At 42.9% G+C, this 23,241-nt stretch overlaps 1 protein-coding gene across 1 annotated transcript; it reads left to right on the plus strand.

Moving 5' to 3' along the window:
• The first annotated feature begins 6,324 nt into the window (after positions 1-6,324).
• Positions 6,325-19,300, plus strand: ap1m1 (adaptor related protein complex 1 subunit mu 1). The gene is made up of 12 exons (XM_030115413.1): positions 6,325-6,512; positions 7,883-8,039; positions 8,152-8,219; positions 8,336-8,466; positions 9,838-9,985; positions 10,170-10,296; positions 10,472-10,614; positions 12,354-12,425; positions 12,693-12,851; positions 13,054-13,179; positions 18,180-18,255; positions 18,725-19,300. Exons 1-12 carry the CDS (start codon positions 6,471-6,473, stop codon positions 18,745-18,747), a joined length of 1,272 nt encoding a protein of 423 aa, XP_029971273.1. The 5' UTR covers positions 6,325-6,470; the 3' UTR covers positions 18,748-19,300.
• Positions 19,301-23,241: the final 3,941 nt, after the last annotated feature.

Below are 23,241 nucleotides of genomic sequence, written 5' to 3' on the forward strand. Positions count from 1 at the left end.
TAAACCACTGGTCCACTGCAATTAACATCCTCTTAATTACTATTGCTTTGACAGTCCTTTATTTAGCTGTGTTTTCTGGGACTTGCGAGGCACACAGAAGTTTACAACTATTACCTGAAGTTCACTCTGAGTTTTCAAATCCGGTAGAATGAAAAGGATTGAATGAATTTTAGGAGTTTTTGTATTTCCCATGTCTGTATACAGTAAGTACTGAAGACATCTGCACTGACGGACTTTTCTGTTTACTTTCTCCTCATCCCTGCCAGCTGCCCTGTCTAAAAATAACAATTACAAGGAAACTCAGAGAACCGGTGTTGTGCAAAGATCATTAAACTGGGATGAATGGGTTGTTTTCCACGTTGCATGTTCCCATTCACTCTGTTCTTTCTCTGGTTTGATTACCTTGGCCATGTTCGAACACTGAAGATAAAGGATGAAATGATGAGATAATCTGTTTTCTGCATTATTTTAAAGTTTGAGAAAGAGTGAAAGAACATATAACAAAATGTAAAAGTGTTAGATGAGACTTAAGGAATTTTATAGAGAGGATTTTCACCCATCTATCAAGTTATATACTGTAATGCTACATCTAACTTGGGTCTGAACTAGTGTCAGTCTCTGCTGATGCTGAGTGGAGGAGGTTTAATTCCTGAACAGGTTGTCATTTTATCAAACACACAGAGGTAGATGCATAGTCACACACTCTAATTCATGCCTACAGTCCAGTTTAAAGTGTCCAAATCACCTCATCTGCAGTCTTCTGACCGCGAACGGAAACCGTTGTACCTGAAGAAAACCCAAATTACACACAGGGAGAACATGCAGACACAGAAAAGGCCCCTAAGCAAAAGAAATTCTGACAAGCATTGAAAAATACATTCCCAGAAAGCTAAAAACAAGGTTGTTCTCTTGACTCTGTTAGACGGATGAACTTCCTCACGTTGGTTCTGTGTTTTGAGTTTTTGACATTCACAGAAGTCACCCAGAGGAAACGTGACGAGAGTGAGAGTCCTCGCCCAGCAGCAGAGAACTGGGGCCTTTGTTTGGCAGGAGATTATGAAAGATCGGGGCTGTTTTATCTCTTGGAAATCTGGATGTTAAAACAAGCTGACGTCATGACATTTGGTGATAACAGCGAATTGAGTAACGTGTTTGGCAAGACAGGGTGCCGTCTGCACACGCCGCTATGATTCCAAACTGTCTTCATCGCTGCAAATATTGACTTTGGAAGGGCTTTTACTTGGTGGGATACTTCTACTTGCTCTGGATTTAAAGCGATAAGAGGAGGAGATTTAGAGTCTCACAGGGGGAAAGGAGAGAGAGAGTGAGAGAGGGAGAGGAGGTGAGGCAGGGAGAAATAGAGACAGAGTGATTCAGAAGAGGAGTGAGAGAAATCAGAACCCTCCCACAGGAAACCATGCTAAACTCCTCTTCTCCTTCTATGGTAAAAACTCCCCCAAAAGCTACAGCATCGCCTTGGGAGCAGAGTGAAAGTCCTGCTAAGTATAAATCACAAAGCAATGGGAATGGTGGAGCAGATTAGAGTTTCCATTAGAGCGACCACGAGGAACACCGGCTGGAACTGGGCTCCAGGTCATGGGAAGGATGTGATCGGATCGGGGATCGATTCAAACCGACGTCATCGCACTCTGGGGAAAGTATTCGGTCTGTCCCCGCACATCTGACTAATCAAATGTAACACCTGCGCGTTACCCTGAGTCATAGTGTGCAGAGACAAGCCTGAACCTCAACCGGAGCAAACACATCAGCCCCGTTCAGCTGCGGGGCTTCTGTACAAACACGTCCGTTAACAACGCCACCGCCAGGACACAAACACGGCCTGGAGCGTGTGAAAGCGCACCAGCGAAGTGGCAATCTGTTATATTTGGCCGTGTGACTCGGTCCGGCTGTATCTGTGGCTTCTGACAATGTCTAGACTCCATCGTACTCGCCAAGGGGATGAGAGATCCGTCACTTCGGTGGGTCACAGTTGTCTTGGACGATCCCCGAGCAGGAAAGCTTTTCATACCAACAACAAGAGGCGCAAAGACTCGGAACTCAGACAGCATTTACTCATGAAACACGTTTTTCACCAGTTTTAACAAATACCATGATTTATTTTCTCCATATGATTCCGGTATGTCAAGTCTGCAATGTTATTTTAATGCTCAGCCAGAACCACTTTCTGCATTAAAATACAGCGACGTTATATTTTTAGATAAATAAGGAAGCAATACTACTTGTGTTTCGGAAATCTTCACTTCTTGGCTGCTATTTAAGGTTTGGGCGTCAGTGGTTGTAGTCGGAGGGGTGATTATCAGCACCGTGTACCGATTGAGCCACTGGAGTCTGAATTGGTTAAAATCAACAATCAAGAGTGAAGATTTGCACACGTTTGGATTGTTTGAATGAAAAGTTCAGCTTCAGTGCACTGACTGTCGAACCGAGTGAAATACAGCATCTCATGCAAAATTTAACACCCGAGACCTCATTGATGATTAACTTTTAAGCATTTTAATGGTTTTTAGCTTCAGCTGAGAAAAATGTAATGCAACAACACAAAGTTAACATTAAATTGCTCTTTATTAAACTCCTGCATACAGTTTGTTTTACTAAAGCCAACATCGGCATGTTAAAGTACAACATAAAAAAAAAAAATGAAGAAAGCATGAAAGGCCTACAGAATAAATTGACTGTCTTTATGACATTTCTCTCTATGTGGGCGTGGGACTTTCTTACTCGCAGTCATCATGAGCAGCTCAGACGACAGAGACTGGAAGCTGACTGTGTATTTCCTGTGTTACCCCATAACTGCTCATAACAATATATTCATGTTTTACATCCAGCGCACACTGGTTTAAATTTGAGAGTACACCTTTCACAAACTGCAGGTTCATCACAGGGATTCACCGAATCTACTCGAACCATTTTAGAGTCACCTAATAACCTTACCTGGATGTCTTTGGATTGTGAGAGGAGGCAAAAATACCTCAACAAATGTGCAAGAAAACAGGGAGAACATGCAAACTTTCTTCAGAAACAAAGAGGAGAGTCTTGCTCTGTGGTTCAGAAACACCGCTTCATAAAAATGGAGAGAAAAGTAATAAGTAACGTGTTGATTTCTTGAACGTTTGCAGAGAAAATTCGCTGCTGATCACAGCATCTAGCCCTTTTTAGGTTTTACTCCGCAGAAGATCTACTTTTATAAAGAAATACCTTTGCTTCCTGTGGAGGCTAAGCAAAGCAAACGCCCCGTCACCAGTCCTGCTCTCACAGAGGAGCCGTGGTCCCGACACTTCCTGACACACTGCATGGTGCTGGTGTTCAAACTGTAAAGCTGCTGCATGACTTACAGTCTGAGCAGAGCATTATTAAAACAGCAGAACAAATGCTGAAGGCTTCTCTGCACCAAAGCTCAAATCTCTACAGCGATCAGAGTGTTAGAATATTCTCTGGTATGATGGCTGGATGCTTGACACCTGAACCTTTTTACCTCCAGCGTCAGGAATCAGAAACCCTCATGATGACTCCTTCTTTCACTTATGACTTATAAATATAGTGAATAAATGTTAGCTTTTTTAACGTTACATGTTTGTATATTCATTCTTGTATTAATCATCATCTTAGAACACGTTCATCTGGGACCCGCCCGTCATCCCTGAGTTGAATAAAGTGCTACAGACGCTGAATGGGTAATAATCATTCTTTTTTTTTCTGCATGTCTTTGTTTATGGCACATTGTTGTTTGATCCACACCAGTAAAACCTGTTGCGTAGCCGTGGGAACATATTTCACCTGGGGAGTGCTGTGAGTTTAGTTCAATCCATTTAATATTTGTAATATTTCTGATATTTGTAATACTTGTTTTTGCAGAGCGTGGCCTTCGTCATTGATCATTTATTTAATAGTTTGATTTTGCAGTATATGTTGTTGGAAAGTAATAATAATTTGAAAAGCATACACAAGAATTTTTTTGTTTTTGTTTTCGTTTTTTTATTCGTAACTTACCAATTGTCTTCCAGGACAGGAGTACCTTTGATCAGTTGGCGATAGATATAACAGTGGATGATCCATCACCATACATACATAATGTTCCAACATATCATACAAAAGAATCTGTGCAGTTAAAAGCTAGATTTACATAATAATAAATCCATTTATAATGCGCTTCTTGATTTCTAAGTAAAATAAAGGACACGTTTTTTTGTGCTATTGTGTTTCTAGAAAGGGTACTTTGCTTGCAAAACAATTGGATGTCGTTTGCTGGTTCATACAAAGTGATCCAGCAAAGTTTCCCATCCCTGGTTTACATGTTTGAAGCAGTAGATATCCAGACAGCCCATCAGCAGAGGGTGCTGCAGCACTCCTCCTCCTGGTTGGACATGCGGTTATCTTATGAGGATCAGCATGAACACCAGTTTGATGCCACAAAAGATTAAGCAGTGCAGATTTGGTGTTTCTCCACAAGAGAAAGCTACAACTCAAAAAAGCTCAAGTCGAGGAAAGAAACTGCTTTTTCATTTGGGCATTTTAGGCATAATATTATCAAAATCATACTTTTTCTTTGTTGCATGGACATCTTATACATCAAAATATAAATAGACATATTTCTCTTTGCTACTTTATGGTGTGTGACTGAACATGGTCACTTATCACAGAGATTATTCCAGATCAGCAGAACGAAGCAGGCCAATAGGAAGGAAGAGAATTTGCACGTGAGATGCTAAGCATGACAGTAATGGGAACAGTTGAAGTGTTCAGTTATCGCACTGCATTCAGCATTACTGCACGGTTAAAAGCAGCTATGTAGTCCTGCAGGGTTCCAGGAGATAGAGGAAGGAAACACTGAAGTTACAAGACAATGACACGAGTGTGTTTGCACAGAGATATTACGGAGGCGTAACTCTGTAACTTTTGCTTAAGTAAGGGTTCATACAAGCATTCCCAGTCAGCCCAAAAGAAAGTCGGCCCCATTCAAACTCGCAGTGCTCTCAAGTCTCACGCATATAGTCGCACATTTCATTCTTTTGTCACGCACTCACACCACACATTGTATTTCTCACGCTGCAAAAAAAAAAAAATACCAGTAAATCTGTCTGGTGTGCTGCTGCTATGGAACTGTAATTAACTGCTTTTAGCCTGGTTTTTCCTTCTGCGAAGTCCGCCTGAGCTGACATGAAGTTTGTGCCAAGAAAGAAGGAACCTTTTTGGTGTTGAATTGAATTGAATGGTGAGTTGTGTTATACATATTACAGTGTCAAATTGATTTAAATGAAAGTGCATAATGTGAAACAATGGTAATATTTATATTAAATGCTTAATGATTAAATTCGATATGATGGACTTTATTGCATTTTGCAAAAAAAAAGAGCTTTGAAACTGACACATTGTTGCCAACTCCTCACTTAAAACCTCTAAATGTCATCTAATTTGTATAGAGGCTCATTTGCATATCTAGGTCAAATTGAATGATGACGTCATTAAAACGATATATTGTTGCAAACTCAGTCAGGAAAGTTCTAAATGACATCTTCATACAGAAAGAAGGAACCATATTGGTGCAAAGTGAGTCACGTGAAGTGATAGAGCTACAGCCATACAGTCCTGATCATTCAAATGCAGCTTTTAAATGGAAGTACAGATCTATATTGTCATACATTGTGTCATACATCTATTGTGTTTCATTATTCTTTTGCAAATGTAGAAATGATATCTGCAGTTACGAATCAAATTTGATGGGTGCCTTGTCTCATGCTATCACACAGCTACATTTGAATAATTTAGATTGATTTGAATTGACTGAAAGTCCTTTACTTGTCCCACAGGGGGAAAATGCAGTGTTCCAGCAGCACAAAGAAAAAAAATATAAATGGAATAGAAATGTGAAATGTGAAAACTTACAAAGCCCATCCATACATAGAAAAATTTAATATAATCCAAATATAAATTTAGGATAGATATAATTAAATGACAGACGTAAGCTAACCAGCATAATTAAATTTAATCAAAATATAAATTTAAGAAAGATATAATTATTTTTCACAGAGGTGAATGGATGATGGATCATTGCCGAGTAAGTTGGGGCCGACTTGACCGTAAGTCGTTTATGATCTCCTGACCCGGTTTTATTCATCTTGACAGTTTCCATCACCGTGTTACCCGTTTAAAAATGTAATCACTACTCATCCAGTAACAACTCAAGCATTCAAATACTACTGTGCAACAAACTATCTGTTTTTTTTTTCGGGGCGAAAAACATTGCAACAACCTGCATCCGGTCCTGCAGTAGCGCCTCCCGTCCCACAGGCGGCGCCCGCTCTGTGAGCTGACGGAGTAACAAAAAGGGAAGGGTCTCGCTCTTCTTGTCAGTATTATGAATGAAAGTCTGATTTAGGCTGAATTTACTGCTGTCAGACATCAACATTAAGGTGCTTATAGACGAGCTGGCCTGAGCTCGTGGCTTGTTCAAGATGTCTGCAAGCGCCGTGTACGTCTTGGACCTGAAAGGAAAGGTAAAGTAACGGGACAGCGGTGCTAAGCTAACATTAGCCTAGCTTAGCAGCTAGCAGATTATGATGTGGCTCAATCTGCGGCTCGGTGGCTGGCACATCTGTACACTCGCTGCATTGTTTTTAAAGGCTTTTTATTTGTCGTCCTGATCGGTGGTTTGCACGCCAACGACGTGTTTTAAGTAAGGACGTAGAATTGCACATATGTTAGGTTGTAATGCTCCTGTAAGACCGAGTGAATAAGAATCAGGTGACCAGCTGTTACTGCAAAATGATCTCCAACTTCAATGTCTACATTGAAGACAGGTGCACAGCCAGATGCCATGTTATATTTTTAAAGTGAAAACATAAAACAATTTTTTTTTGCCTCCGCCCACATTTCTGACAGCAGATAATGACACGTACATCATCCTGTGTTGTGAAGCAGTGAGTGAGGGATCTATCCATTCAGACCCATGGTTTTATCAAAACAAAGTGATCTTGAATGTTTGTCAAACTAGTATTTATGTTGACTGTATGTAAACAGCCTCTTTACAAACACCACACGTGTTTCAGCTGATGAATGACAATCAGGAGCATTTTGCTGTATTTATCAATGACAGTCATTAGTATTTCATAAAACTACAATAAAAGTCAGGAAGTCTGTTTGATTTTGTTCAACATCAGCAGCCAAGGTTGAAAAGAAACGAAGCACATGATGTGAAATGAAGTATGTAAGTACAACGTGGTTCTTTTGTAGATGAAAACACTTGACTTTAATCAGATTGTTCCTCCAGAGTGGATTCATTGTTACTGTTAAGTGATTCATTTTCACTTGTGCCCTCATGTGGTGGTTAGAGCTCCCTGACACAAACTTCAGCCTCTTTCTGTTATTAGGCTGCTCAAAGTCACAATTGGATCGTCTTTTTGTTTTATTTCCTCTTTCTCATGTTGAATTCATTTTTGTAAGATAGACAATTCTCTACAAATGCTATGTAACTCAAACATGTAATCATGTTTTTTTTTCTTCACAAAGTAAAAGAGTAAAAAATAAAATAAAAAATAGTCAGAAAATAAAGAATTAAACACAGGTTCTTCAAAACCCTTGTAAAAACTTGTATTGTAGACAGCTAATTATTTTATCAGTTAATTTTGTACTTGTTTATTTTTTTTACATCACTTTTAGTTGAAGGATTTTTCTTCACTTCAGTTTACAATCAAATGTCAATTTTTTTTTAATGATGTCCCAAATGAGGAGTCATGACCATCAAATATAGTTACCAAAAAAACAGGTCACATAAGATACATGGTTGGAGGCCTTTTTGATCGATGGAGATTGTATTTGAGGGACTAGTTAAATGCTTTACACACTACCAACACGGTGTCTCTGCCAGGTCCTGGTGTGCCGAAACTACCGCGGAGATGTGGACATGTCTGAGATCGAGCACTTCATGACCCTCTTGATGGACAAAGAGGAGGAAGGCACACTCTCTCCCATCCTGGCCCACGGAGGAGTGCGTTTCATGTGGATCAAACACAACAATCTCTACCGTATCCTTTCTGATCTCTGCGCAGTTTGTGTGTGTTCCAGTGTTTTGTCGTTGACTGTTGACTCGCTTTGTCGCTCCTGCAGTTGAAATTCTTGACACAAATTGAACATCAGTGGTCGCAACATCCAAGAAAAATGCCAGCGTCTCACTGGTTTTCTCCTTCTTGTACAAAATTGTTCAGGTAGGACTGAGTGATTTTCTGCTTTGGCTTGTAGCCCTTTAGTTAATCAGATTGATTATACATGATTACATATTGACAGCAGCGATTGGACACATTTCTCTTATTGTGTTCTTCAGGTCTTCTCGGAATATTTCAAAGAACTGGAGGAAGAGAGCATTAGAGATAATTTTGTTATCATTTATGAACTGATGGATGAGCTGATGGACTTTGGATATCCTCAAACCACTGACAGCAAGATTCTGCAAGAGTGAGTACTCTGTCAGTCACGCCTCCACCGGATCCAAAAAACTGAATTTATTTTCATCACAAATTCAACCAGTTAAAATTCCGAGTATTGGTTAATTAATGCTTTGATACATTTCTGACACATGTGAAGTCATTGTATTTACAAAGCATATTAGAAAAAGTGGTAAGTGCTCGCTCTCACCTTGTGTGGATTTTGTTTTTGTCCAAAAAAACACTTCTCAAATTAACTGCTGATCTCGATAAGCTATGGAGCATAAATGTGAATGCGATTGACCTCCTGTGTCTCTTTGATATGATATAGATTGACGGTCTGGGCTGCAGAAAGCAGTGTAAGAGCTGAATGAATGGATCAGAATCAACAAAAAACATTAGAATGTTGGATGGAAAAAAAAAAGAGACAATATGACTTTGCAGCCCAAACTGGTGTTTATACTGTAATATTCAGGTTTTATAACTGTTTTTGTTAATAATATACATATTTTCAAATTAATCTGAGTTTTAGTTTAGTTTAGTGAGTGAGAGGCAGCGTAACCAGTCCGCCACAAGAAAAACTGAAAGAAAATCTCTCATGAACACACTGGAACCGAACTCATTTAGATTTGTCACTTAACCTAACAAGCATGTTTTTGGACTGGAAACTCGAGCACGTGGAAAAGCTCAAGCCTGGGCCGAACATTCAAACTTCAGACATTACAGCCTTGAATCTGACTCAGGTATTTATACTGTAACCACTGCACCACCGTGCCAACCAGCCATTAAAACATGAAGGTCTTGTATTTCCAATTTTATTTTCGTAGATGTCAGAAAGGTTTTTTTTTTCCTTTCATGTCAAAACTGACATTTTATCATTTACTTAATAAGACTATAATTTCTACTCATTCATTGCCTTCATTGTTGCTAATAAGTAGAAATAAATACTAAAACTATAAATAGCAGTTTGAATGATGTGACTCAGGATTCAGGATGTGTACAGAAGAAACATAATACATTTCGTTGTTTCTCTCACCATGTTGAAACAGTCCAGTGATAAATTTACTCTGTTGCAGCTCAGTCACATTTTCCAGCTGTTTTTTTTTTTTTTTTCCCTCCCTGTTTTTGGTTTTGTCCCATCATTTCAGCAGATTTACATGTCATCAGGAGTTTACCGTCTTCACCGTGAGGAACTGTAAATGACGGTTTAGATTCCCAGGTCTGCCGTCGGTGCCGACATGCCGTGAACTAACTCTGGTTTCTCCCCCGCCGTCTTCCCTGTGATCAGTCACACTGTCCTCCCTCGTAGCGATTGCGGCCTCTCTTCCTGGAAGTCTCCCTCACGGGATTATCTCTCTTTCTGCAGTTTTGGGCTCACTGTTTACATTTTTTTTTGTCTCAGATACATAACCCAGGAAGGGCACAAGCTAGACACTGGCGCCCCGCGACCCCCGGCCACAGTCACCAATGCAGTCTCCTGGAGGTCAGAGGGCATCAAGTACAGGAAGAACGAGGTCTTCCTGGACGTCATTGAGTCAGTCAACCTCCTGGTAGGAACTCCTTGTTTTGGAAGGCCTGTGTTGCTCAAGTAAATGCTAGTCACTGCGTTCGTAAACTTCCTCCCTGCTTGCGTCACAACACGCTCTCGCAGTGTCAAGCTCCTCAATCTGCGGTCTTGTTTTCTGTCATGAGATTTCTTCAAGTGACTCACCTTTTTTTTCCTAAACCTTTCAGGTCAGTGCCAACGGTAACGTCCTCCGCAGCGAGATCGTCGGCTCCATCAAGATGCGCGTGTTCCTGTCGGGGATGCCCGAGCTGCGGCTCGGCCTGAACGACAAGGTTCTGTTTGAAAACACTGGACGTGAGTTTCCTCCTCGCTCTGACGTGATTTCAGCTCAGTGGAAGCTTCACCATTAAATGATTCTTCGAATACAGACATTCTCATCCGGGCCTGGTTAATAAGTCATGTGCAATAATGAAATGTGTATGCATTTGCAGTTATAACTGCTTCAGAAGTTTTTTTTTTTAATCTGCAGGAGGGAAAAGCAAATCAGTAGAGCTGGAGGACGTCAAGTTTCACCAGTGTGTCCGTCTGTCTCGCTTCGAGAACGACCGCACAATCTCCTTCATTCCTCCCGACGGAGAGTTTGAGCTCATGTCCTACCGGCTCAACACTCACGTAAGTATCACACTTTCCAAACAGTCTGTCCGACACATTATTACTGTCATGTAGAAAAAAAATCCAACCTTTCACCAAGAAACACAGACATCTAACCTCAACAAGAAAGCCAAGTGTGAAAACGTCTGTCTTCTCAAAGCCACATTGGACAGGATTTCACCTTTTCCATGTACAGGTCATCAGGTGTCCACAGATTCACAAAATCAACTCGTATGAGCAAAGAAATGCAAACGTGTAGATTCAGGTCCTTATAGGTTAGAGCAGCTCATGATAGATCTGTTTTGGTCAAGAAGAGTCAGGTAATAAAATAGCTGAAATTCATCGTCAGGCGTAGAGCAGAGTTGATGCACGCTCACGGTTTACTGAGATCAGTTTTTGAGATGCATGAAGAGTAAAAGGTCAGATCATCAATTTGAATGATATTCATGTAATTCATCAAAAAAAAGATCTCATAACTTTATTTTTTTAAAAGTGTTCCTTTTTTAAAATTTTACAACATAAGTGTGAAAGAAAGTGTAGATTCTTCATTCAGAAAATGTCCGTATTTACAATATTTATAGCAGATTACACGTTAAGCTGTTGTGGTGCAGGCAGATCAATCGATCGATCAATTGATCGATCTCTTATCACGGCTTTTTGCCACGTTGTGTTCCATCTTTTTAGATTTAGAGCCGCACACAGATAAACAGCTGGTGCAGAGCCAGACGTGAGAGACGGCTCCTGTTTACTGTCAGAAGATGCATCAAGTAAATATTTAGGCCCAAAAGTCTTTTCCTGGATGAAAACAAATGAGCCTGGAGCCAAACCTGCCTGTGCTGAACTGAAGTGACGCCAATTCATCATCAACCATGTCAAAGTTGATTCAATGTGTGAAGGTGTAGTCATAAAAAGCTACAACAGCTTTTTAAAAAAGCGATATGTGTAGCAAACTGTAAGAAAACATTCACAGTAAGATTTCACAAGAAGGAAATAACAGTAGTCTGTGAGTTTCATTTGCTCAATTCAAAAACGTAATAACTAGACATAAACTTTAGTTTGAACTCTGTTGTCTGATATGCTCAGCTATTAAAATTCTCTTCAGACTTTGTGATTGTTAAGCAAATTACAAATAAAGCTCTTTACAGTCCTGTTCCATTCATGCATCTGTAAACCTGGAGAGAAAATAACTCGGCGTCCTGAAGCCCATTTTTACTGTTGCTGATCTTATCTGATTTCATCCAGCATATTTTTATCTCAGTTTCATTCTAACGGCAAACCTTCAGAAAAAACAAAGTTACGTAATAATACACAAAACGACTCTCAAGCTTTGCACAATCTGTGCTTTCCCCTGAATGTCCTTTGAGTAAACGCAACACAGAATCACACACATAACTGTACAAATGTGTGTTTAACTATTTTATTATATGTGTTGAGAGAGAAAAAAAACCCAAAACAATTTTATCTTGTTATTTTATCATCTGCTGTTTTCTTGTGCAGTTTTCCATCTTTGCCACTAGGTGGTGACTGTGACACATTTATTTAAGCTGGTCTTAGTTTATCCATCCATCCAGGGGTGATGGCAGAGAAACGTTCACACAGCCGCATTTACACCTTCAGACCATTTGGGTTCATCAGTAAACGTCACAGAAACACCCAAAGCGTGCTCAGGGAGAGCATGAGCAGAAAGGCTTTCAAACCAAACCCGTTTCTGTGAACGATCAGCTGGAAAGCAGTTGAACTGTGTTGTGTGTGTGTCTCAGGTGAAGCCCCTGATCTGGATCGAGTCGGTCATTGAGAAGCACTCCCACAGCCGCATCGAGTACATGATCAAGGTGGGTCACTTTCTCTTTAACAGTTACCTCTGTCGCATCTGCGTCTCCAGCTTTATGTGAAACAAACAGTTTATTACTGCTCACGCCGAGTTAAGTAACTCTTACGCTCATTGTCATAGCAGCGCTAATCTGCAGGGATTATCCTATAGTTTATGTCATGCGTCTGGCTGTTTTGCTCGGTAACCCGGTCAGAGTAGCAGCTCCCCGTCGGCCTGTGGAGGCGGCGCGGCGCGTTAAACTCGACCTGCTTGTTTTTTTGTTTCTCAGGCGAAGAGTCAGTTCAAGAGGCGTTCCACAGCCAACAACGTGGAGATTCACATTCCTGTGCCAACGGACGCTGACTCACCCAAATTCAAGACCACAGTGGGCAGCGTGAAGTGGGTGCCCGAGAACAGCGAGATCGTCTGGTCCATCAAGTCCTTCCCTGTGAGCACAAAGCGTGACTCACTGGTTTTCGTGCATATGGTTGCTAACGTGCAGTTTGCTCATGGCTCTCGCCCGCTGCTGTGTTTTTCCTCTGCTTGTTTATGAGAACTTATTGGTCCCAGTGGAAGTTTTCCTGTAAACCACAGAGGTGAACATTTGTTTTGGACGTGTATCAAAGCGGCCGTGTCGCCTCGTCCCACAGGGGGGAAAGGAGTATCTGATGCGAGCCCACTTCGGTCTGCCCAGCGTGGAGGCCGAGGACAAGGAGGGGAAGCCGCCCATCAGCGTCAAGTTCGAGATCCCATACTTCACCACTTCAGGCATCCAGGTTTGTTTCACACCGCAAATTCTAGATAATCCGTTCATCAAACCCCGTCCAGAAACTCAAATAGCCTCCATAATGCCAGATTCTATCAAATTCCTCCCTTTTACACCAGTAGTTCAGACCTGGATTCAAACATCTGCCCCCCCTTTCCAGCACATCAGGAATTTAAACAATTCACATTTATGCCGTTTGTGGCCAGAGGGGGCAGTGAGGGAGCGCTGTTAAACTGCGAGACTCCTCCTGTGGCAAAGAAAATATCTGCAGCTGAAGCAGCTGCTCTTCAGCTTGAACTTGGCCCTCTGCCTCCGTGTTAGTCACAGCGCCGTGAACTGCCTTTCGGGAGCAGGTGAGCGGATTCATTGGAAGTCGATCGCGATTGTCATCGAGCAAATGTTTATTCTCCACGTTTCCTTCCTGTTTGAATTAAAAAAAGAAGGGAAAAAAAAAAAAACCTGGTCGCCCGCCACAGACTTGCACAGTGTAATCACAGTCGGTTGTATGATTCTGCTGAACATGTAGCACCGCAGCCCAAAAAAAAAAAAAAAAAAAAATCAAGTGTTGACATGAGGGCACAGTGGCAGCTTGACAAACTCAAGTTTCACAACGTTATATTATTACCTCAGAACAACAAAACAGTGGTTTCCAAAAGTACATTTGTATAATTACGCTTGAGTTTCGGTTTGAACAAATGCAGCGTCATGGTGTACTTTTTTATTTTAAGGCAGGAACCTTTGAGAGGTTCTCACTGGTCACGTGATGCTTTAGCGTTTGGCTGTAAAACACTGGTGTGCTCATCCAAAAAAAAAAAAGGTTTTATGAACAGCAACACCACTGCTGATGGAGACTTTTTGTCCCTCATTAAACTTGCACAGCAGATCAGCTCTCAGCATTTTCTTGAGTTTTAAACCTGCGTACATGTTGACATGATTGAAATCAATAATGTTACAAAATATGCTTAATAAGCTGCCAAAACAGTAGAATCAGTAATTTCAAAGTGTGAACTTATAATTTGACTATTTCCCCTAAAATTTAAGGGTGATCCGGCCTCATTTTGCACAGTGAAGAAGTCATATAGTGCTACCTTTCCTGTAATGAAACATCATCCTTCCAGTAACTAGTCCCTAAATGATCCAGTTTGTAGTCATTATATTCCTGCTTTAACATTTGATGCCTTGAGTTCTGTTTTCACGTCTTCTGAGCGCAGCGTTGTGAGCGAGGTCGTCCTCCAGCCACCATGCGCTCATTTACCACTCAACTTTTTAATTCACTTTTCTCTCTGACTCTCATTAAAAGAGTTAAAGATGTCACATTTTCCAGCTTGTCCACATTTCCTCCGCCAGTCGATAAAACGTTATTAACTGGTATGGATGTGATGCAGCCCACTCGGAAACAAGACGCTCAATCCCAAGTTAATTGAAATGCATGAATCTGGCGGTTTAGGGCAGGGGGCTGACATTATGAGAATGCTTTGCTGTTTTTCCAAGGTAATTTGGCAGTTCAAAGAAATAATCCAGTTTTTCTTTTTGTCCTTTTTAAAGTCTTTAAAATGAACAGTTGGAATCGGAGCAGTTGCCTTGAATCCGTGTGGTGGGAGAGGCTGGTTCAGTTAGCCATGTGGCGATTCGGGCTCTTTTCATCACCTACACACACACACGCATAGGAAGAACATGCAAACTCCACATTTGGTGGGTATTTGAACACAATTTGAGTGTGAAAAGTCTGTCAATCAAGCAAAAGCAACATACTTGAGCTACCAGAATCAGTGCTCTGGTGGAGGCGCTTTATAAGATCACAGAAACGACGTTCAGTCACACAGGCTGGCTGCCAAAAAAAAAAAAAAAAAAAAAACTCCCCTCGCTGTTGACACTGTGGTGCGCCCCCCCCCCCCCCCCCCCGCCCCGCCCCCACACCCCCATCTCACAAACCACCTTTTAAGAGCCATAATGCCATCGAGCCCCAGTGTCAGGCCTGTAACCTTTCTCTTATTAAAGGGCAACAACAGACTCTAATGCAGCTCTGCAACGTGTGAGAAGAGGCTGAGAAGTTTAATTAGACACATGTAAATATCAAAGGTTTGAGAAAGTTCCTCTTAACTCCACCACTAAGTGCAGGGCCGCGCACATGTGAGGTACGCAACGATGCACGTAGCTCCATCTTTATAAGTTTTACTAGAGAATGGAGTGAAGGCCACAGTTTGGCTGAACAGCAGGGAGATCAGAGGTGTTGCTGCAGTCTCCAATCTGGGCTCTTTGGGTGATGCAGGAGGGAACCCAACGAGCCGGCAGATGGCTTTAGGACCGTGCCATCGACTAAGAGCCTGATAAATGCAGACCACACATGCAGTCTGTACTTACCAAACGCGATACAACAAACATCCTCCTTTCCCCTTCTCATCTCCCAAGCCATAATGATATTTTGTGGAGGGCTGCTTTTGAAGCCGTTTTGCTGACTGCGTGGCCACGGCCGGGCATGTTTGGCTGCGAAGGCTCGGGGGAGAAGTGCTGCGCCGGCAGACTCGGTGATCCCACGTCTATGTGTTTGTCGTCACGTCTCCGTTGACCACGTCGCCCTCTCTCGCTCTCTCTCTCTCGTGCTGACCTCACTGTGTAGTGGAAGGTAATAACAAGGCGGCCGGCAGCGGCGGCCTCACCAGAGGCCCCGGCCGCCGCTCGGCCCGCAGGATTCCTGTACAGTCTGTCCCGCCGCTCCGCTGGGAACTGGCACAGCGCGGCGGCGTCTCCTGGAGCGGGGTCACGTCGGATTGAAAATGGCCGCTTTCCTTTCCGACTGCTCACTTTTTTTTCTTTTTTTTTTTGTTTTGTTTTCCATGCCGAAAATAAGACTTTTCATGCAGACACGCACACTCAAGCTGTAAAACTTTTGACTCTGTAGGGACGAGTTACAGTCGTAAAGTTAAACAACATACAGCGAAAAGCATTTTATCAAAAACAAATTCTACAAACAAGGCACAGTAAAGCTGTTTTTGTGTTAGCTCGGGGTCCTTAAAGCTGCCCCAGGATCCTTCTTAGAACACCAACTTAAAGAAGGAAAGTCTTTCATTATTTCTGCTCTGCAGCAGTGAAAACGGCTCTGATTTCTGCAAATTTCTACTGAAAAGCTTTACATGGGCTGATGTAGGGAAAAAAAGTAAGTTTTATATGGAGAAGTTATTCTAAGGAATACAGTGATGAAAAAGTTGAATTCCGATACAGAAAAACTTTATTGTCCGTGAACGCTACAGTCATAGGCACACTGTTGCATTTACTGAGGTTTTCAATTATATGTTCCTCCCTAGTGATCTTTGGAATATCTTGGAATTCCTCACTGAAGGAGATGTTTCCTCAAATAAAGGGTTCGGGTTAGCCCAACAGAAAAACTATGTCGTTTTCAGCATTTCTGCCATTTCCATATAAATGGACATCACTTTTATAACGCTGCCATGTAAACTCAACACTGTTCTTTAATTTAAATTTAAAACTGTGTTTTCAAATGTCATATAAAACACAGTTTTTTTACACTGACGCATTGAAAAGTCGCGGAAGCTGTCCTGATTTAACCTTCAGGACAGAACCTGTACAGACGTTTCACGGAAGTTCACCTCAGCGAGCCGGGTTACACGCCTTATTCCTCGATAGCGTTCATGTCATTTGCAAAATCACTCCGCCCGAGTCCAACCCATGAGCAAAACACGCTAACAAAAAGTGAACCTGCAGCAACACTTCAGAAGTAGCTCAACCCTGGAAACCTGAAGGGTGCCGAGTTTTTATGACAGAAAACTGGAAACGTCTCAGAAACACTGTACTGGCGACACTGACACACGCTATCGCAGATCTGAAAGGGGTCAGAAGAACACTGTCAGAGTGACAAAGGCTTTTCGTTTCATCCTTTTCCTACTTGACTGTGAGAAACTGTGCAATCACTGTTCAGAAATGATCGGGACGACGGGGTATTTTTAGAGTCACTTCTTGTAATCCAGCTCTGTGGTAACACCCGGCTGGTGAAATATCGGTTGATGACTTGTGAAAGTTGTATCTTGATTTTGCTGATGTGTGTTTTTTTTTTTTTCTGCCAGGCCTCAAAGAGAAAAAAAAAATACAGTTATGTAAATTAATTTCACGTCCCTTGAAAGTTGTTTTGTAGCCGCTTCTCTTTTCTCAGGCTTACTCATACTACTGCTTCCTCATCCGAACCACTACGCTTACTACGAGTGCAGCTGGCTCAAAGGTGCACCGCACTCAAAACGCGTCTTTTGAATATTGAATATTGAGCTGTCAACGGTTCCTGTGCGGAGGACGGCGTTACGAGCCGTCGGCTTTGATTCCTCGCAGTCAGAAGACGCTCAGTGTTCAGAAAAATAGGTTAAAATATAAATTGCGACAGGACAGTTGGGCAATAGGAGGAATAAAAGTGGTTAAGCTGTGATGAGAAACGCCCAACCTGCTACTGTTCGTATGACAGTTTTTGATGCAGTTAAAGCAAAAGAAATATACTTTATAGTGCAATTTCTTCATGTAAAAATAATCAGATGAGCTTAATTAAATCGCGTTTTTTGGGGCTCCATGTGCTCAAAGGCACTGAAAACACAACTTTTTGAAAAACACTTAAGACTTCAGCTCAATAAAAATGGGGGAAAATGTGATTCCCTGAGTTTCCTGGCTGTTGAGTTTCCCACCATGAACCCGCGTGAACCTCTCTGAACTCACTCGTCCTCATGTTGGATACATATAAAGTGCACAAGTTCACACCCCCGTGGATGAACAGCTAAAACCGAAATAAGCGAGAACATTTTACAAATATTTGATGTTCAATTTTCTTAAACTGTCTACATTTTCGCAGCTTTGAGTAAGACCTTAATGTCCTTTGTGTTTGACTCTGTGGAAGCTTTGGAAATGACAGACTCCGAAATTAAGGGATTCACTACAATTTTATTTGTATTATGAGCTTTGAAGTCCCTCCAAGTGAGGCTGTGCACGTTTTTTTGAAGGATGGTGTTTGTTTTCCAGGTGCGCTACCTGAAGATCATCGAGAAGAGCGGCTACCAGGCCCTGCCCTGGGTACGCTACATCACCCAGAACGGAGGTAGGCCCACGGTTTCTTTTTTTCTTCTTTTCTGGTGCTGCTCGTACTCGGTGCCCATATGTGCATTTATTAGGCAACAGTTGGGCAATGCAGTGCAACATGGTGGGAACTAACCTTGAGCACTTGCCGCTCTATGAAAAGGGGATACACTGTAGAACATGAGGCAATGTGGCAACGTCCTGCGAAATGTGAGAAAGCAAACTTTTCTGTCTTTTTTTTTTTTTTTTTTTTTTTTTTCCCTTTCCCCTCCACTCGAGCTTCCCTCGTCTTCTCACTGACTCTGCCAAGGTTGCACATGCTGGTCTTTTTGCTAATGTTGCCACTAATTGACAAACATCCTCATCTCATTTCCTTTGTGTTCCATTCATTCTGGGTGGACAGCGTCAGCTGCCTGCCTCCACTCGATTTCTCCCCCAATTCTCTCGTTTCTTGTGCGCATTCGATTAAGCGGCGTCCATTTCCTCCCCAGATTACCAGCTCCGGACCCAGTAGGCAGCGGCCGGCAGGTGGAAATCAGACGGGGTGGAGTCCGGCCGCTTAATGTGCGATCATCACTGGCAGGTGGCAGTCACGACACCGGAGGGCCGTCAGTATCTTACTTCAACTTTTTTTTTCTTGTTTTAGGTTTTTGTATTTGTTGAAGTTTTATTGATTTCCGATCAATGCAAAGGGTTAGGGGTTCAAAACCAAGGTTACATTTCACAGAAAAAGCGCAGGAGCGATGTTTACAGCGGCCGAGGTGGGGCAGGGTCGTGTACAATCTCCCACCGCAGGGTCAGTATGTTACAGATATCATTCAGTTACTGTAATCCGGTCAAAAACACACTCGGTGGGTCTGAGCATCACACTTTTTTTTTTTTGTCTATGAAGCTGCTTTGTTCTGTCACAATTCCTTTTCCTCCATTTGTTGATTATCTGTATATATTTGTTACATGTCGATGAACTCTGATCAGTGTTATTAGTTTAAAAAAAAAAAAAAAAAAAACCAACCTGCTAATTAAAAGCAGAGTTTACTGTTTTTGTATTATCGCCTCCGTGTGCCAGAGAAGCGCCTTCCTGCTTGGCTGCTGGACTCTCCCATCGTGTCCGTTCAGCTTGGCAGTGTCTGTAATTCATGCTGTGAGTTTTAAGTTGCACCGTGAGCAGAACCCCCCCCCTCCTCCGTGTCCCTTTGCTCTGTCTGTAACCACACTCTTTTGAAAATCAGTAAATGTCTATTTAGAGAAAACTCCTCCGCTGTGTGCCCGCCTCATTTTGTCGTAGCGGTGTCACAGGAAGGCACCTGTCGGGTGGGGGGGGGGTTTCCTGTGGTCGCATGGTTTTTTTCCACTCGCCCGGTCCTGGAGGTCTTCTCAAACAGCGCCGCTCTTAATACCCACATGCCCCGTGATATCATAGGCAACCGAGTGCAGGCGCTCCGTAAACACGCCGGGGAGGAAGTGACTCAACGCGCGGTCAACGGTCACAGACATACGAGAAGAGAGACGCGGGCCGGCGTCGGCACAGACGGCCGATTGTTCCCGCCGGGCCGGCCCGCCGCGGGCCCGCCTGAGCTCATCTTCAGGTCTGCCTCGTAACAGCGAGACTCCCGTGAGTCACCCGGGGCAGGTGCCGAGGCCCCTGAGGCCGCCTCGCTGACACAAAATGCCACATTTGTTCTCGTGGCGGCCGTGCACGGTGGAGTGGCGGTCAGCAATCTCCCCGAGAAGGTTGGAGCTCAGGTTGGGTTTCCGCCCGCAGCCCGTGAGTGTGTGTGTTTGCAGTGTGATGGATCGGCCACCTGTTCATTTTACTGAATGGATTTCACTGGATTCAACAGCCCACAAAGTGTTTTACACTCGATCGCATTCACCCGCCGCAAGACGCCCGTCCAGCGTGAAAACATGAATCACTCTGAAGAAGCCGTAAAATCTGCTTCACTTTTTCATACTTTCAGTCACAACTGGACTGAAAACCTGTTTACTGGAGGAGATACGGCTCAGCGACGGTGAATAAACTCAGTCCTCCTGACTGCAACATGAAAGATGTGTGTGTGAGTGTGTGTGTGAGACTGTAAGTAACCTTTAAAATTACACAGTATCCGCTGTGGCTGCGATTAGCTGGAGCAGCCTCAAATTATCATGGGTTTAAGAGCTGCGCGCTGCTCTCTGCCCGCTGCCCGCTCATCTCGGCTGCTCTGCGGCTGCTCCCTCTCCTCATTAGTCCTTCACATGAAGCGCTCGCATGCAGATTATAGAGCGTCTTTCTCCCACTAATGAGTGAATTAGTCAGCAGGCAGAGCCACAGAGCACTGACAGCTCGGATCATCTGCCACAGCCACACTTCAAGGACTTCCAGCGACTTCACTACCTTTTAGATAAGTAATAAGAAACTAATAAAGGGCTATTTTTAGTACCTTAAACACCTCAACACCTTCAGCTCAGACATGCATGTGGAAACTATTTCCTCATCTTAAGCCATGTTGTGTGCGTTTTGCTTTTCATTAGATCCAGTACTTTTAGCAATATAGTGTATGAATTAATTGAGTATTTTGCTCATTAGCTGAGATGCAGATTCAAGTCAGACGTCTGTTTTCAGGGTTAATGTTGTTTTTCATGTGAGTGCTCCTCTTATCTCGCGGTGATCTAAAGTTCAGCTATGAGACCGGTAATAACACCTACTCAGACCAGATTAGCCATATCTTGTCTGCATCGAGCTTTTTAAACTGCCTCGGCCTGAGAAGGCTCCCGGATTATGTTCTGCATGTCAGACATGTTATCGGGATTGTCTCTTCATTCAAGGCGGTATCGCAGCTGTTCTGCATCTTTAACTCTGGGTCATAGCAGCAGCAGCAGCAGCACATTGACTGACTGACTGAGGGACGAACGTGCGCTCTTCCACCCAGAGGACACGTTTTCTCTCTGATGCTTTTGGCCGTGTGTGTGTGTGTGTGTGTGTGTGTGTGTTTGACTGTAGCGTTTGGCAGACGATAAGAAAGGCCGCTTTGACGGAGCAGAGTCCAGCTCTGAGGAGTCGGCGGGGGAGCCCTCGCATACCTCGTGCCGTAAGATCGCTCGCAGGTCGCAGGAAAACACGAGCATCCTCTCTTATGTTCGCAAATATTTGCCACAAACACACTCGCTCTTCCCCATGATTAACCACAGGGTTATCATAACATTTTCTTCTTTTTTTTTCTTTTTTTTTTATGCGGCCTCCTCGTTTTTTAAAAAGTGCTGATTTGGATTTCAAGCAGAATAGTGACAGTCTTTACTGCACGTTAGTGGATGATGCTGTAAGTTGTCACGGCGACGTGAACAAAGGTCATCGTGCAGCAGAGAGCTGAAAAGAATTCATGCAATTCTGCTCAGTTGCTGTTTTTTTCTCTTTAAAACTTCAATTTGGAAGAAGCTTGACTCTGCTGTACATCTGCATTATTTCTGACTAAAAGTTAGTGAAATGAAACTTGATGATTCATGTTTTATTATTAAAGTTTACTTGAAAAAAGAAAAAAGGAACAGATTACACATGATGCCAGTGATACATGCACTGGCTCATGTTCAAAGCACAATATTGACTATCAATTAAAACTCAGTAGTTCTTCACTAAATGAGGATTAAAAATGTCTGCATTTGTGTATGTTTATAACTTTTTTAAGTCTTAACTGACTAAACTGCAGGGCGGTCTTTATTGTCTTCTTGTCTTTGATAAAGCCTTTCCAAGAATTATTACCACTAAAGCCAAATCCTATTTCTTTCTAATCAATAATTGTAAGTTTCGAAAAGATAAGCTTGCATTTAAAGGTTTTGAATCCTGAAGTTACAGACTTTTCTGTAGTTTTTTTTTTTTTAGAAAAATTGAAGTTCTATACATTTTTTTTTTTTTTTTTGTACCTGGCATTAAATTGCTTCTGATTTTTCAGATTCTGATTAGCATTTCTGTTCAAGTCTGTATTTGATAAAATGTCAAAGTTTGCATTCAGGCTTTGATATCTGGGGATGTATTAACTAATCTATATGGAAAAAAAAAACCTCATGGCAACAGGTGTCGATGCAGGTTTGAGTAAGACTGTTGTTTTGGCTCAAACAGATGAGGTGAATCTTCCGGTGTTTACAGCATAACTGGACTAACAGGTGAATGACATAAAAACTTCACCTTTGGCCTCAGGTGTTGTGCGGTTGCCATGGCATCGCCACACTAATGACTGATTTTACGGCAGATACGACGCACAGCAGTTTCAGGCAATGGAAAATAACCATGGTTACCTCAGAGCGGTGAAGCAACAGGTGGATGCCTGACAGCGTGGCGGCGGCGGCGGCGGCTTCACACAGGTGCGCCGCGCGGAAGCTCCTGTTTACCCACACGGAACCCCATCGCCTAGCAACCGAGGGAAATCCTCGCGTGTCGGATCAGGACTCTGATCCCCGGCGTGACGTCAAGGCCAGGTCGTTCCTCTCTCAGGCATCCAGCGTCCCTGTAATCATCTGCAGAAGTCGCTCTCAGTTGTGAAACACAAACAGTCAGGTGAGTCACTTTTTGAGACAGTTTCCCGAGTGAAGGCATTTCACTGTGGGTGAAGAATGCGAGGAGTGTGGGACTTCCTCCCACATAAACCTGAAATAGTTGTTGCACTGGTTGAAAAAGCGCCGGGAGGCTCGGTGTGTGGTCCCCGCTAGGGTATTCCTCCGGCGTGGGGAAATTTCCACCCGGCTGCGTAGACCGTGGAACAATATTGGTTTAAAAGAGCGTATAGCTGAGTGTTCAACCATACTGGCCTTGAGATCGGCGTCCTGCAGGCCACACATCAGCGAGCAGAGCGAAGCCGGCGCACTACGTGACGGACAGTCACGCCGCCCCGTGACGAGCTCTGACGCCGGGTCAGTGACTTACAGTGTCATTGGGTCAGAGTGTACAGCAGGGTAAACATTTGGCACCGCTGGTTATATTTACTTCCCCCCCCCCTCGAAGGATCTCATGTAAGAAGTGTTTTGCTGCGTCTTCGCCTTGGAA

Source organism: Salarias fasciatus, chromosome 18 (genome assembly GCF_902148845.1).
Source record: "Salarias fasciatus chromosome 18, fSalaFa1.1, whole genome shotgun sequence".
In the NCBI taxonomy this organism is placed as follows: domain Eukaryota; kingdom Metazoa; phylum Chordata; class Actinopteri; order Blenniiformes; family Blenniidae; genus Salarias; species Salarias fasciatus.